Source organism: Octopus sinensis, linkage group LG3 (genome assembly GCF_006345805.1).
Source record: "Octopus sinensis linkage group LG3, ASM634580v1, whole genome shotgun sequence".
NCBI classification, from domain to species: Eukaryota; Metazoa; Mollusca; class Cephalopoda; order Octopoda; family Octopodidae; genus Octopus; species Octopus sinensis.
Window position 1 is genome coordinate 168,066,322 of NC_042999.1, and position 17,744 is coordinate 168,084,065.

Below are 17,744 nucleotides of genomic sequence, written 5' to 3' on the forward strand. Positions count from 1 at the left end.
GATTACTCTGTCAAAGGTAATGCTTATTTATTCAAATTAATTTGAATTAATCAATACCTCATCTTGAAGCTCCAAGATCTAAATGATGTGACTGAATATTTTTAGAATGATATTGTAGGGTAGGTGTGAGTGACTAAATACGGCAGGTTTGAACATAAAACATGTAGAACATATGGTCCAGACATGGTCAGTTTAAATGTTCAAGGGTTAATTAATTATTTGCCAATTTCCTTTAGAAGGCTCTTCTGGAGTGTAGACTGCAGCAATAATTTGTGTTGATGTATATTTATTATGTTTGCCTTGTTTGGTATCCAATACATTCTTCAAAGCAGCTGGCATTAGGAAGGGCATCCAGCCATAGAAATCCATGTCAAAACAGACATTGGAGCTTGGCACAGTTCTCCAACTCATCAGATTGTCAAACCATCAAACCAATGCCAGCATGGAAGATAGACATTGAATGATGATGTTTTCATACATCTGTTCTCATAATGTCATACAAATTTTCCTTATTTCACTAATTAACTTGCATTCTATAGAATTAGCCAATCATTGTTCTTTTCTTTTAGGAAACAGCAGGTATTTTAATTTATCCAGCAAATAGTTTGCAGCAAAGCCTCACGCACTGTATCATCATCATCATCATCGTTTAACATCCGTTTTCCATGCTAGCATGGGTTGGACGGTTCGACCGGGGATCTGGGAAGCCAGAAGGCTGCACCAGGCTCCAGTCTTATCTGGCAGTGTTTCTACAGCTGGATGCCCTTCCTAACGCCAACCACTCCGTGAGTGTAGTGGGTGCTTTTTACGTGCCACCCGCACAGGTGCCAGGCGAGGCTGGCAACAGCCACGGTCGGATTGGTGTATTTTATGTGCCACCGGCACGGAAGCCATATGAATGTGAATTTATAATAAAGATATGTATATGATAAAGATATATAATAAAGATATGTATATGATAAAGATATATAATAAAGATATGTATATGAATGTGAATTTATAATAAAGATACAAAAGCAAAAGGCTGCAATAAATTTCACTGCTGCAAAAATTTTAGAGGAAGATATTCTGTAAAAAGGTATACTGATGTTAGTTTTATCTTTCAAAAATCTGAATAATACTTTCATGTCTATGGCTGGCACCAGTGGTATTTCTACAAGAGCAAGACTTCTTTTAGATAGAATTGCATGTTATGAATGCTTCAATAGAAATCAGATAGCTGATAAAGTTAATGTCTTCCACATGCATGATGCAACTCACAATTTTTATTACATTTTAACATACTGGAGGCCTCCACCTTTTGCATTTGTCAAGTATCAGGCACTTAACTCCTCTTCCTAAATTATTACCACTAGCAAATCTACCCATCTATGATGGGAGCATAAAATGAAGGAGGGAAGTCACAACAGCGTTATGTATTGAGAAATGTGTAAATGGACTTGGATAGATTACTGGGTGATGTCTTAGAGAAATCACATTACTGTTGGTGATGTAGCATTCTATTGCAGCTATATGATATGTGTTTGCGACTTAGCAACATGTGATGACAATTCACTCCCAAACTGAAATAGGCTCCCAGCCTCTGTATCATGAATAGTTATGTGAACCGCTCCTAACAAAAGCCAGAGCTTCCTTCGACCACTACATAAAAAGTATTGAGAAAAAACATTATTTAGATATACTTTTATTTTAGTTGCTTACACTATTAAACACTTGTTTATACTATTATACATTCAAAGTTCACAAATTTCCTTATTTAAATTACGAATCCTATTCCTTTTGATAATATCAATATGATAACAAAACTTCTTTGTAGACGATATTTTCTACTTGGTCGACACTAATTTTCAAATTACTGGAGTCCATTGCTCAACTCATAGCAACATATAGCTGGCCTTGTGTAAACATTGGAGTGGGTAAAAATATATCTACATGATCTAAAGTTTGGCCCTGTGGCTTGTTTGCTGTGAATGTGCAAGCAGAATCTATAGGGTTGCAAAAAATCAAACTAAGACTTACCTCTCACTGTTCAATGCGAATAATGTCTGGATGTTCTGGTACCATGGATTATTTTGATTGACAAAACAGAGATGTAAACAACATCCACTTCCTTATTTACATTATTTACATCCGACAGACATTTGTCCTCATCTTGTTTGTTGTTAACACAACGTTTCGGCTGATATACCCTCCAGCCTTCATCAGGTGTCTTGGGGAAATTTTGAACCTGGATTCTCATTCCTAAGGTATTTTTCGATGTTATTATTATTATTATTATTATTATTATTATTGTTCAGGTCACTGCTTGGAATCAAACTCGGAATCTTGGGGTTAAGAGCGCGAGCTACTAACCCCAAGATTCCGAGTTCGATTCCAAGCAGTGACCTGAACAATAACAACAACAACAACAACAATAATAATAATAACATCGAAAATACCTTAGGAATGAGAACCCAGGTTTGAAATTTCCCCAAGACACCCGAAGAAGGCTGGAGGGTATATCAGCTGAAACATTGTGTTAACAACAAACAAGATGAGGACAAATATCCGTCGAATGTAAATAATGTACATAATTCTTCATCTCTTAAATATAGAACTGAACAGCCATTTCAATTAGCTGTTTTGAATCCTGCTCAAGACTGATACACTTCAATAACCACTAAATAACCACACATACTATATACTGACACACACTTTTTCCATTATGTTTTTGCTATTAACCGTCCTCGGTTAATAAAAATGCAATGGTGATTTATCTATTCAAAAGTCGATATCCAGAAAATAATCATAATTTCTGATTTTTTAATGCTAAAATCCTTCCTGACAACCGTCTTTGTAATCCCCCAAAATATCATAATCATTGGTCCAGCCATCTGGCCATGAAGAGGGAGCAGACAAAGAGACATAACACTCATGATGTGCCCTGTCCCACAGTTGTTTTTTGGTTTTTTCTTCAAATATATACAGCTTCTACCAGATTGCTCCAGAAAGCTATCGCAACAGTTTTCTACTCTCTTGATTAATACCAAAGACACAAATGTTTTACTTTAGGTTAGAAAGCAGAGCTTGAAGTGTTCTTGCTTGCAAAAGCCAGTTCACCATAAAATATAAACTTTTTTCTGTGCCCAGTGTAAATAATGTTCAATGGTTTTTTTTTTAAATTTATATAATTTATATATCCATGCAGTTTTTTTAGTGCAGGCCTTCATGTGTGATCCTTCCTGCTTTATGTAATTCAGACACCACTGCTATACTTAAGAATACTGAATACACCAACTGAGGTTCCAAAGTATCGAACTCAGTTCATTGTACAGAGTATAGTCTTGCACTGTGACACCATGCTGACAGTTTTAATTAGGCACATACCAAATTTGTAATTAGAGGTATGTGAAAAGTATGATCCTTAAAGCGCTATCACTGAGTGTATCACCTATACAGTATCATTAGCATGGAGAAGGAAAGACCAAGCAACCCATGATTTTTGAGAGGGTGATGTAGTAAGCTGATGGGTTCAGGAAAGTATAAGACTGAGAGAAATGTGGAAACAAGAACAGGAGTCAAGACAATCCTATTTAAATATAACTTAAACAGCCAGATTGGAGAAAATAGTACTTATTGTGCTGGAACAGTATAAACCAATTGTGACTGCAGACTAAATGAATTTAATAATGTAACATTATGCAATAGGGTGGCAGTTTTTTAATACCTTTGCTCAATCAAGTGACCTCTGAACAACCCTTCTTTAACTTAGCAATCATAATTTAAAAAGGTTCTGGTCATTAGTGACCCAGTTCATGTTTAATTTCTTAATATTCATTCATTAATATTCTTCATTTCTTAATATTCATCCGAGGCAGTGAGCTGGCAGAATCATTAGCATGCCAGGCAAAATGCTTAGCAGCATTTTGTTCATCTTTACATTCTGTGTTCAAATTCCGCTAAGGTCAACTTTGCCTTTCTTCCTTTCGGGGTCAATAAAATAGTACCAGTTGAGTACTGGAGTTGATGTAATCAACTTACCCCTTCCTCTGAAATTGCTGGCCTTGTGCCAATATTCTACCAGTTTAAAAGCATTGATAGTGAACTAGGGATAAGTATCTACTTAAGATATGCATTTGCTCTCCTTTCTTAGTATTACTGAACTACAAGACTGTTTCCTATAAGTTAAAATTGGTACAATGATCCGAATTCTTTTGGATTAAAGACTATGCATTCATATGCAGAAGTTTATTACTTACCAATGTATTTTTGGATCACATATTTTGATTCCTTCTTTATCACATTCCCTTCATCAATTTTTAAGATACTATCCAAATCATCATAACAACTTATACCTGAAAATTACAAAAACAATGTATTAGTTTATATCATTGTGGATGCTATAATGAAAGATATGAGCAGTGTAGGCAACTGCTATTTCCCAACCTCACTTTATATTTATAAATTTTGTTTCTATTAACTGTTACACTTTCTGATTTAGTCTGTCTTACTCAATATTTGTTTTCACTTTCTCCCAAATCTATTGCCAGTAAACATTAATCTACATTTCTCAACTCACTTTCCATCTGATGTTTATGCAACCTCAGCATTTTCTCTCACAAGCATTCTTTAGTGGTTTAAATTATCAGTTGTCATCTTAGTTCATAATATAATAATAAATATTATTAGTAGTAGCCTATTCAAACTTGATTCATTTCTTAGTCATGATATACAGCTGTTCAAAATCTTTTCCAGATGTTTCTTGCCTTCTACTTTCGCTGATCAGGTTCCTCTATGATACATCATACTTAAAGTCAGTACATGTTTTGCTTTCCTCACTTGCTTATTGCTACTAAATCAGTCTTGATTTTGTATGCTTCATGTAAATAAATTATTGATATACTTTGGGGAATAAATCAAAACAACTGATAGCTTTATCTGTATTTGTTTCCTAACATAATTTAACTTTATATCTATTTCTATTATGGAGTTTATTTATAGCTAGTAGTTGACTTGTTGTCAAAAAAAGCAAACAACATTGAACTATAAAAGTTAAACATACTCTAGTAATCTTTCCAGTGTAAAAATATTTTTACAATTTGATATTAAATAGATTCCAATGTTATATGGAACACAGGCTGAAGAATATTAAACACTGAATTTTCAGAAGCTATAAACAGAAAATCCCATCAAACTTCTCTTTTATTTCATCGATTTATTTATTTCCTTTTTAAAAGACAAATTAATTTTATCTTTTACTAGTTTTAGTGATTAGACTGCAGCCAAGCTGTGCCAACACCTTAAAGAATTTTAGGTGAATGAATTGACCCCACTACTTATTTTTTAAGCCTGCTATTGGTTTCTTTTGCTGAACCACTAAGTTATGGAGACATAAATACACCAACACTGGTTGTCAAATGGTTGCAGGGGACAAAAACAGATACGAAGACATACACACACATATATATAAGCTAGGTCTCCTTCAATTTCCATCAACAAAATTCACTCAAAAGGCTTTGGTTGGCTGAGGCTATAGTAGAAGACACTTGCTCAAAATGCCACACAGTGGAACGGAACCCAGAACCATGTGGTTGAGAAGTAAGCTTCTCACCACACAGCTATGCCTGTGCCTAGTCTACTGGTTAACATTCAGACAATTTTAAGCTTGTTTACAATGCTTTCTTTTTTTTTTTTTTTTGTTACCTAAATTCTGTAGCAGCAGATTAACAAATGTTCTTGATACTTTTTTTAAAATTTACATTAAAGTTTAACCCTGAGAAGCACATTCTCAAATCTGAAAATACAAATACTTTTAAATTCACAAAAAAAAATTTTCAATATTTTCCCACTTTAGATCCTGCCTATCTTGGATTCGGAAATAACACAAAGAAGGTATTTCAAAAAAGCTATGAATGAAATTATACATGATTATAGAATATAACCAGAGAAACTATACATAGGTATATAACTACTTTTTTTAAAAATAGTTTTTTCTTTTCCTGAATTCCACTGAAGAAAATTCCAAATATTTATTTAATCCTTCACATGCTAGTAGAGAAACAAAAAAACCAAATCCTTTAATGATTGCATCCTCACCACTTTTACAACTGCTTTTTTCATGTTGGTATGGGTTGTATGAGAATTTTTGTGGTAGTACTCTACAAACAGATACCCTTCCTGTCAGCAATTCTTAATTTTTTTTTAAGAGACTTATTTTCTAGGTCTTCTGAATGACAAACAACTCAATGCTAGATATATTTTTATGGCAGACATAAAAAATTGCACCAAGTATGTAATATGAACTGCCTCGTTTTTACACAACATATAACCAATGTCAACACACACACACACACACACACTTATATGACAAGCTCCCATTTAGTTTCCATCTACCAATTTCACTCACAATGCATTGATCAACTATAGGCTAGAGTAGAAGACACTTGTCCACAGTGTCATGCAACAAAACAACATGGTTGCAAAGTGAACTTGTTGAGTGGACACGCAAGTGTGCTCATCATCATCATCATCATCATTTAATGTTTGTTTCCCATGCTCGTTGGTTGGACGTTTCGACTGAAACTGATAAATTGGAGAGCTGCAACAGGCTCTAGTGGCTTGGATGCCCTTCTTTTTGCCAACCACTCAAAAGAATGTACTGGGTGCCTTTTACAGGTCTCTGGCACTGGGCCACAACTATGATTTCACTTCTAAAGCACAGTGAATCACCAAAAGTTTCAGTCATGTGTCATCGTCTTCATGAGACTCAAGACCCAAAGATCATATTTCACCACCTCATCCCACATTTTCCTGGGTCTACCTCTTCCACTGGGTCCCTCCACACTACTTCTAATGATAACACAGTGTAAATTTTAATTTTTTTGTCTTTGGTCAGTAAGTGTTATTTCCTATTTGGCTTTTGTGACCTGGACATCAATGTTTTAAAACTGACCTATTTTCAATTACATCTCAGACAGATTCAGTGCTGAGTTGCTGAAGCAGAAATATTGTTATAGCAAATATTCTGCTCAATACCACAGATTTGCTTGTCAGTTGCTTAACCTTAACAACTGGAGCATGTCCCTTAGTGGCTGACAATACATGCATCTGTGATCATGAGCAGGAGTAGTGTGTAAGCATCATAGTCATGTGTTGAGAGAAATTCTTTGGGGGTTTGAATAAATGTAACAAAAGCAAAGTTTGAAGGAAACATTAGCCTTTTTTCGTACTTTCTAAGAGTAAGCAAATAGAAATTGACAGCTGCTATCCAAAAATTGTGTCACACTGTGTTATTAAATATGAAATATATTATCTATTGTCTTGAAGGCTGAACTATTTTAATTTCACACGAGAACTTCTAATTTTGATGATCTGCTTTATGATTATGTTAGAATTAGTGTCTGTTCTACATTCATTTTTCTATAAGATGGGTAGAATATTCTATACTTGTATTTTTTCATCATTTGGATCTGTGTATTTTTTGATCTGTGAAATCTTTAACCCTTTAGTGTTTGCATTATTCTGCCAAAATTAATTCTTTTTTATCCACATTGTTTTGAACTAATCATGCATTATCTTGTAGCTATGAGATTTTGATGAGGTAACTATTAATTTTTAAAACAATATTGTAGGGTTGGTGTGAGAGACCAGATCTGGCCAGTTTGAACATAAAACAGGCAGAATACTCTTGGCCGGATATGGCCGGTTTGAATGCTAAAGGGCTAATCCTTTTTTAGAACTTAAACCAGCTATATCCAGCAGAAAATATTCAACCTGTTTTACGTTCAAACCAACCAAATCTGACCTCTGACCTCTCCCACCTGCTCTAAAGTGTTATATTAAAAATAAACTATACATCATTGAAATGGAAAAGCTATGAGATGATGTATGATTAATTCAAAACAATGTGAATAAGCATTGTATTTGACAGAGTAATCTGAATGCTAAATGGCTAATAAGCTATTCCTATTTTTCAAAGACTGTGGTATAGATTTTCCCAATGAAACAATAAATATGCAGATTTTAACTAGCAAATAACAATATAAAGTACAAAAATATAAGTTTACAAAAAATGTATAACTAACCTCTTCCTCGAGATTGGGCACCTGGTTTAAGGATCCATATATTGTGTTTGCCATCCAAATATAACTGAGGACACTGCAATCGAAGACGTTTTAAGGTGCTTTCACATAGGTTGGCTAAGGCTGGAGTCACACCTTCAATGGCTAAATCAGAACTAAAAACATTAATCACTATTTGAATGTAAAATTCATGGGATATGAAATTCTTATTATGAATGTAAAATATTACTACAAAAACATATATAAAAAACATATGTAATAAATTTCAATGCTGTAAAATTGTGTCTTACTCCACTCCCACATGAATGTCGAAGTGCAATCAAGAGTTCATTTCTTTTTCATGAAAGGTCTCATCACTAGCATAGCTAGAGGGAGCAGAAGGGCAGTCCATCCTGAGCGGCACAACTTTTAGGTCTGCTGTAGGCAATATTTATTTTTTGTAGGGGCCTAGGGTGGCAAATTGAAGAGCCACACTGGGCAACACACACTTTAGCTACACTGGTGGGTCTCATGTAATAATTAAAACCTTAATGAGTACACTGACTGTGTATTTTACACACAGACCCATCTGATGAATTCCATCATCATCATCATTATTTTCATGTCTGTATTTCCTTGTTTGCATGGGTGAGACAAAACATCTCCAAGGCAGTATTCTGTACCCAGGTGCTCGTCCTCATGTCTACCCTTCCTAGATTTCAAATAAAGTACATTTCCCACATATTCACGTGATATTACTGCTGAATGTTTTTGATTTTGAAATGCTTACACAATACCTATTTCTGTATTACCCACAAGGGGCTAAACACAGAGGGGACAAACAAGGACAGACATAGGTATTAAGTCGATTACATCGACCCCAGTGTGTAACTGGTACTTAATCTATCGACCCCGAAAGGATGAAAGGCAAAGTTGACCTCGGTGGAATTTGAACTCACAACGTAACGCCAGCAGCACCAACATTACCTAAGTCACATAAGTGTGTATGTGTAGCCTGAGGAGCAGACTTGAGTGGTAGTGAGTAGCAAAACCAACATTATCTTTAATAATGACATCCACTACAATCAATTTTGAAAGTTAGTTTATAAAAAAAGAAAGAGTAAAGATTTTTATAGCTTAATCAGAGGAGGAGAGGTACTACTCTTGACTTTGCAGGACTTCTGAGATTGGCAGATGAGGGAACAAAGGAAGAAACTATGAATCACAAGTTATCCACAGGTTGGAGACTTACTACATATACCTGCAACAGTGGAGGCGCAATGGCCCAGTGGTTAGGGCAGCGGACTTGCGGTCATAGGATCGCGGTTTCAATTCCCAGACCGGGCGTTGTGAGTGTTTATTGAGCGAAAACACCTAAAACTCCACGAGGCTCCGGCAGGGGATGGTGGTGATCCCTGCTGTACTCTTTCACTACAATTTTCTCTCACTCTTACTTCCTGTTTCTGTTGTACCTGTATTTCAAAGGGCCGGCCTTGTCACTCTCTGTGTCACGCTGAATATCCCCGAGAACTACGTTAAGGGTACACGTGTCTGTGGAGTGCTCAGCCACTTACACGTTAATTTCACGAGCAGGCTGTTCCGTTGATTCGGATCAACCGGAACCCTCATCGTCGTAACCGACGGAGTGCTTCCAAAAATACCTGCAACACAGGGGACTGATGGGTGCAATCAAATGTGACGATGATCAGATTAAGTCGCCCATCGAAGATATAATGCCATGGAAATCAATGAAACTTTCTGAATGAGAAGGTTATGTGAAATGCAGGAAGAAAAGCAAAAACACTGGAGAAACTTTAAAAATATTAACTTAGCATCAGAGATGAAACAGTGCATGCATGTATATTTGAGGAATTGGATGGTTACAAGCAAATGATTATGGTAAAAATTAGGAAACAATATATTTACTGTATAACTCGATAATGCCAATGACGTAAATCTGCTAATTCGGCTTCATTTAGAGACTATAAAATAAAAATATAGAAAACACATTTGCATTTGAATTTCCAGACAATTCTTAAAGATTAACCTTTATATATATTTTAAAAATAAAGATAAACATTGTGTATATGTGTGTGTGTGTGATGATATATATATATATATATATATATATATATATATAAAATACATATACTAGCTGAAGGTGACCCGCTCTACGCGCGGGTAAGAGTGTGGTTGTTATTTTCTGTTGCTTCCTTTCAGCACGTAAAAAGCACCATCCGAACGTGGCCGATTGCAGCGCCGCCTTGACTTGCTTCTGTGCCGGTGGCACGTAAAAAGCACCAACCGATTGTTGCCGCTGCGAGCCCCCCTGGCACCTGTGCCGGCGGGACGAAAAAAGCACCCACTACACTGACAGAGTGGTTGGTGTTAGGAAGGTCATCCACCTGTAGAAACACTGCCAGATCAGACTGGAGCCTGGTGCAGCCTCCTGGCTTCCCAGATCCCGGTCACACTGTCCAACCCGTGCTAGCACGGAAAATGGACGTTAAACGATGATGATGATGATGATTCTCCCTCTTTGTTTCTCTCTCACTTAACCCACTCTCTTACTCTTCCTTTCTCTCGGACTCTCCCTCGCTTTCTCTTATTCTCTATCTTTATCTATCTCTCTCCCATTTATAAACAACAAAAGATCTTGAGTAAGCTGAGAAATAAAATATTTAGAAAGATCAATCATAAATATCAGGCAGTGGCAACGGAAAGGTCTGCTTCAAGGCAGACAGCAAAACGCTAACATTTAAAAGGGACAGACGAACTTGCAAGCTGAATAAAAATAATAAAATATTGGAAACCAAAGTTTGAAGGGATAGAATCTGAGGATAGTAGAGTCACCATGGCTGGCATTTCTTGTCATCAAAATAATAAAATATTGGAAACCAAAGTTTGAAGGGATAGAATCTGAGGATAGTAGAGTCACCATGGCTGGCATTTCTTGTCATCAAAATTCCTTCAACTCATCAGGAAATACAATTGTGCATTTCAAATGACTTCTTTCGGGGCTAACGTTGTCAGAGAAACTGATTGGATGCCTACTTTCAAGGTCCAGGGCCAGTGTACCACCTTATTGGGTCACTCCAGCCACTACAAAATTGCAAACCTTCGTTCCTTCAAATGTATTTCCTTACAAATTACAATAGGCAACTTGATTTGCGTTTCGGTGTAATTCCACAACCTGCAAACACTGACGCTGACAATTTCGACAGGGACGTGCTGCTCACTCTGCAAAACATGCTTCATAACCACAACAGCTATATTCCCAGTTTCAAATACACCTTGGAAACAGCCCCTTCACCAACATTCACCATTGTCATCGATGCTGACAAAAGGCCTTCTGGGGAGCACGCGCACCGATATAACGCTCCTTCGTGCAATGAAGTGGCCATAGTTCTCCATGGTGAACAGCACAATCAGCGAGACATAGTTCTTCAAAGCCGCGACAGTGGTCTTCAGCGTATTAATGAGACGCATCGGTCATATGACGCCCTGCAGTATCCCCTTCTTTTTCCGTATGGAGAAGACGGGTACCATTTCGGCATTCCTCACCACAAACCAAACGAGCCCTCGGCTGCGACATCTAAAACTGTTTCATGTATGGCTTTTTACTCATACCGCTTCATGACAAGGCATAATGATTTCAACCCCCTGCACAGATCACGGGAACTGTTTCACCAGTTGGCAGTTGACATGGCTGCAAAGATGGAGTCCGAGAGACTGGGCTTCATCAAATTGAATCAGAAGCAGCTGCGCTCAGACTCCTACATCCATTTGCGTGATGGCATCAGGAATGAGACTGACGCCCGCAATATCGGCAAAATATGCATTCTCCCCTCAACCTATACAGGGGGCCCACGGTACATGCACGAGCGAACACAAGACGCTATGACTTACGTTCGGCATTATGGGCGACCCGATTTATTCATTACCTTTACATGTAACCCAAAGTGGTTTGAGGTAACGTGAGAACTTCTCCCAGGGCAGCAGTACTGTCATCGCCATGATATTATTGCAAGTGTTTTCAGGCAGAAACTGGCTAAGCTCATTCATTTAATAAAAAAAGGGCAGGTTTTTGGGCCTGTTAACTGCCACATGTATACTGTTGAGTGGCAGAAAAGAGGGTTGCCACACGCGCACATTTTGCTTTGGTTGGTCAACAAAATAGACCCAACAGTTCTTGATGATCTCATTGCAGCAGAAATTCCGGACCCAACCGTTGACCGGCAGCTGTACGACATTGTGAAGGCACACATGGTACATGGTCCATGCGGTCCTGGTTTTCAAAAGTTCTCCTCATGCCACAAAGACCACGTGTGCACTAAACGGTACCCAAAGAGGTTCGTGGATGAGACCCAGACCGGCCGCGACGGATACCCACTGTACAGAAGAAGGCACCCTGACAATGGTGGATTCACTATAACGTTACGGGGTCATCAAGTGGATAATAGGTGGGTAGTGCCGTACTGTCCATTTCTGATGAAAACTTTTAACGCTTACATAAATGTGGAGTTCTGTCATTCAGTCAAGTCTATAAAGTATATATGTAAATATGTTAACAAGGGTTCTGACGCTGCCATGTTTGGCCTTCAAAAGGCCAATAGCATGGACGAGGTGTCACAGTACATGGTAGGTCGGTACATAAGCAGTGGTGAATCTTTTTGGCGGATATTCGGGTTTCCACTTCACCAAAGGCACCCCGACATCATACAACTAGCGGTTCATTTGGAAAATGGCCAGCGAACTTACTTTACTGAACATACTGCAGCTGATTTGGCGGCAAATCCAAAACAAACAACTTTGACCGGTTTCTTTAGGCTTTGCCAACTTGACACATTTGCTAAAACACTTTTATACCCTCAGGTCCCGTCCTACTACGTGTGGTCAAACAACAATTGGGTGCGTAGGAAATCGGGTCAGGATGTTGAAGGACATCCTGGTGTCAAGTTTAACAGTTGTCTAGGAAGAGTCTACACTGTACCTCCAAACCAACATGACTGTTTTCACCTGCGCCTTCTCCTCCATGAGGTTTTAGGCCCACAAAGTTTTCAAGACATCAGAACTGTTGATGGTGTATTATGTGATACTTTCCGTGAAGCCTGTTTTCGGCGTCGACTTTTGGAGGATGATTCACAATGGGGCGCCACTATGGCAGAAGGTGTTTCATTAAAATCTCCTAAAAAAATCAGATCGCTTTTCGCTATTCTATTACTATGGTGTGACTTGGCTAATCCCGCCTCTTTATGGCTTACCTACAAAGATGATATGACTGAAGATTTCCTGCGTCACGCTCAATTGCTACATCCATCAATGGAGGTCGGGTACACTGACCTCATTTACAACAGGGCGCTGCTTGAAATCGAAGATACTGTACTCGATATGGGCGGTAGTGCCTTGCCGGTCTATGGCCTACCTTCAACAAACCGGGAAGGCACAAACACTCTGTTGCTGCGTGAGACATGTTTTAATGTTGATGAGCTTGCCAAGTACATAGCCGACAATGAGCCAAAGCTCATTCCAGAACAGAAGTTCGCTTACAACTCCGTTGTTAATTCAGTCCGGGCCAAAGCTGGGGACATTTTTTTCCTGGACGCTCCTGGGGGCACTGGGAAAACTTTTGTCAACAAATTAATATTGGCTGAGATTAGGCGAACACAAGGCATTGCCCTAGCTGTGGCATTATCTGGAATTGCGGCTACTTTGTTGCCAGGCGGCAGGACAGCTCACTCTACTTTCAAACTCCCACTTGACTTAGTGAAGACTGAGACACCAACTTGCAACATCAGTAACAGCTCCGATCAGGCAGAAGTCTTCAGATGATGCAAGCTTATCGTTTGGGATGAATGCACGATGGCCCACAGAGGTGCTCTTGAGGCACTAGATAGATCTCTCAGAGACATCAAACACTCTTCAGCTCCCATGGGAGGCATAACACTTCTTCTTTCAGGGGACTTCCGACAAAGACTTCCCGTTATTCCCAAAGGGACTAGAACTGATGCTGTAAGTGCGTGTCTTAAGTCATCCACATTGTGGCCACTGGTGAAGACTCTCAAACTTCACACCAATATGCGTGCTCATATGCGACGTGATATCACATCAGCAGCATTTTCTCACACCCTCCTTGCACTTGGCGAAGGCAAAATACCAGGGGATGAAAATGGTAATATTGCCATCAATTCCATTTGTACCATTGTTAACACGCCTTCTGATCTCAGAGATGCAGTCTTCCCAGATCTACAAGCTAATTATCAGAATATGGATTGGATTGGCCAAAGGGCTATTCTGGCCCCGAGGAATAAAACTGTTCACCATATTAATGATGAAATGCTAAAACTCATTCCTGGGGATGTCTATGTATATAAGTCTATTGATACAACTCCTGACCCAGACGACGTCATCAATTATCCAATAGAGGTACTCAATTCCTTTGAGCCCCCCGGACTACCACCACACATTCTCAAACTTAAAGTTGGTGCCCCTATAATGCTCATTAGAAATTTGGTTCCCCCAAAACAATGTAATGGCACACGTTTGATCGTTAAGTCCTTATCTCCCAATCTGATTGAGGCCACCATTATCACAGGGTGCGGTCGAGGCAATGTTGTGCTCATACCTAGGATGCATCTTTTCCCATCAGGAGCAGACCTACCTTTCATATTTCGGAGATCCCAGTTCCCAGTAAGGCCATGTTTCGCAATGTCAATTAACAAAGCGCAGGATCAAACACTGTCTGTGGCAGGAATACATTTGGGAGAGCCATGTTTCTCTCATGGTCAGCTTTATGTTGGCTGCACGTGTGTCGGCAGCAACAGTGATGCTTTCGCATTCCTTCCACGAAAAACAAAAAACATTGTGTACAAGGAGGTTCTATAGGATTACTACGTTTCATCATTTTCAAACACGTTAGTATTTCACTTACATACGATTCTCTTTTATGATGGCATTTACATTTCTAGGTGTTTCATAACATTAATTCACACTTAACCAACACCTGTCCTTCGCTCAACTCTATTTCTATCCATTCATCATCAAACCACCAGCCTCATCTTCTATATCCAACGTACATGACACATCTACCCCCTACATCTACACTCTCATTGTTAAAGTTTACATAAGCGACAACACGATCGCAACATACACTTTCGAAACTAATCAACAGATCATTTTATACAACAACAAATTTAATCAAACGCCCATCAATGAAAAATCTCCACCACTGTATATGTAATTCACCTAATCAGCACCACTACAGTCTTGCCGGTCTGACATATGGTGAGTAGATGCTATTGTTCTATATTTTATAAATTACACATATTTACTTACCCATGCTTCATTCCTCTCTTGCCTACATATGAAATCCACTCTCTTTTACACAGCATCAAGTTTTGTAACAGCACATCCGCTGCCGTTCGTGCAAAACGAAGAGAGACCCTATTCACCTGCGAACGTTTTACATCGCCTTCCACGACTATCAAATTCTTACAATTATGAGAACAATAACATGGCTCTTTTCAAGGCAACCTCACATTCAATTCTTACATCATTCTACGAGGGGGTAGGAACACCTTTACATGGCTTTCTATACACTTACAAATACATTCATTCGCCGTGAACTTATATCGATATTTGCCTGAATAATCATCATAATTCAGTGCAATCATTAACAGTACTTTCAAGCAATTCAGCCCTGAGCAACGCCGGGCAATTCTGCTAGTCAACAAATAACTGATGCTTCATTACCATTCTTGGATCATCAAATCCAGCCAATCTAAACCATTGTTTCAACTTTATTAACATATAAGAAGTAAATGCATATATACCTTATTCTAAACAAATAAACTGGTAGCAATGAGAAAGCTGATAATTCTTACTTTTTCAACTCTGGAATCAAGATCTTGATTATCCTTGCTGCCTAAAAATAGATCACAGTACCTGACAGCCTGTTCAACTATGGCAGCTGGTAATCTGAGAATTTCTCTTTTGGTTTTCTTTTCTGAACAGCACAATAAGAAACAAGAATCATCAGAACATGTGGTTTAGTAAATAAATAAGCCATGATATTAAAGGTAAGAAATAAACATCATGCATGTGAAAGAATTTCAACATTTTCAGTTGAAAAATTAGAGTAAAAGATATTAGTAATTCTTTTTAATAAAGTCATGAGAAATTTAAAAAATCATATTTGATGGATATATGAGTAAGGGCCTGGTTGTTTCCATAAGATTGCTTCACAATCACATGGTTACAAGTTCTATCCTACTGCATGGCCTTGTCTGTAAAATTCAGTACACAGAAACTGTATAGAAATTTGTAGAATGGATTTTCCAGGTAAGCTATAAAGTGTATTGTCACTTTCCTCACAAATCAGGAGAGCCATGCAAAGCTCATCATCAATATTCTTCTTCCTCTTACTAAGTCATAAAAAAAAAATTATCATCCACAGATGTTGGTAAAAATATATCTAGATTACCTTACTAGTATCATCTTTTAGTTTGAAGAGAAGGGCATGATCCTTTTCAGGGCAAAAGATAGAGTTTACTGGATGTGAGAAAGAATATCCAGTTTCCATATGCTGCTACAATTATTTGCCTTGACTAACTTTCATATATTTTGATCATGATGTGGCGAGGAACATTGAAAGCTAAGACTAACTGTGCTTATTGTCTAACAAAGAACATTATACTGAAACATAATTAAGATTGGATATGATAATGACATGTAAAACATTTGAATGATATCAGCAGTCAATGTCAGCAAAGAAAAAATTATAAAGAAGGAGAAAGTAAATATGATAACAAGCTTACAGTATTGGCTTTTTTTTATATATATCCAAATTTTGACATTTGGTCAAGAAATGTCAAATTGATGAAGTAAGGATAGAAGTGTTAAAGAAGCTTTTATCTTTGACTTGTTTCAGTCATTTGACTGTAGCCATGCTAGAGCACTGCTCTGAAGGGTCTTAATCAAGCAAATTGATCCCAGGACTTACTTTTTAAAATCTAGTACTTACTTTATCGGAATCTTTTGCTGAACTGCTAAGTCACAGGGACATAAACACACCAACACTGGTTCTCAAGCAGTAGTGGGGGACAAATATAGACACAAAGGCACACACACAGATATATGCATCATCATCGTTATCATTTAACATCCATTGTCCATGCTGGCATGGGCTGGACAGCGTAACCAGGGCTGGCAAGCTGGGGAGCTGCACCACGTTCCAGTCCGATTTGGCAGGATTTCTATGGCTGGATGCCCTTCCAAACACCAACCACTTTACAGTGTGCAGGGTGCTTTTACGTGACACTGCACAGGCACTTTTATGTGACACCACACAGGTGCTTTTACATGGCACCGCATGGGCACTTTATGAGTCTAGTTTTTAGACTAGTTTCCAACTTGCATTGGAACTTCATGTGACTGAAATGAATACATGTGATTTCTCTCTTTCTGTCCATGAAGGTATAGCTGTGTGGTAAGAAGTCTGCTTCCCAACCACATGGTTCCAGGTTCAGTTCCACAGTGTTGCACCTTAAGCAAGTGTCTTCTATTGTAGCCTCAGGCTGACCAAAGCCTTGTGAGTGGATGTGGTAAATGGAAACTGAAAGAAGCCTCTGTGTGTGTGTGTGTGCGCGCATGTGTGTGTGTCTTTGTACCTGAGTTTGTGGCCCACTACTGCTTAACAACCAGTGT

At 38.3% G+C, this 17,744-nt stretch overlaps 1 protein-coding gene across 2 annotated transcripts in view; it reads right to left on the reverse strand.

Annotated features, from left to right (window-relative positions):
- Positions 1–17,744, reverse strand: part of LOC115209774 (tubulin monoglycylase TTLL3-like) — a 140,839-nt gene that overhangs the window by 18,634 nt on the left and 104,461 nt on the right. For both annotated transcript variants that reach the window (XM_029778288.2, XM_036501609.1), the window contains exons 10-13: positions 15,923–16,044; positions 9,966–10,021; positions 8,064–8,215; positions 4,239–4,334 (exon numbers count right to left, since the gene is read on the reverse strand). In XM_029778288.2, the coding sequence (XP_029634148.1) occupies positions 4,239–4,334; positions 8,064–8,215; positions 9,966–10,021; positions 15,923–16,044 (426 nt within the window). The remainder of the gene's footprint in view (positions 1–4,238; positions 4,335–8,063; positions 8,216–9,965; positions 10,022–15,922; positions 16,045–17,744) is intronic.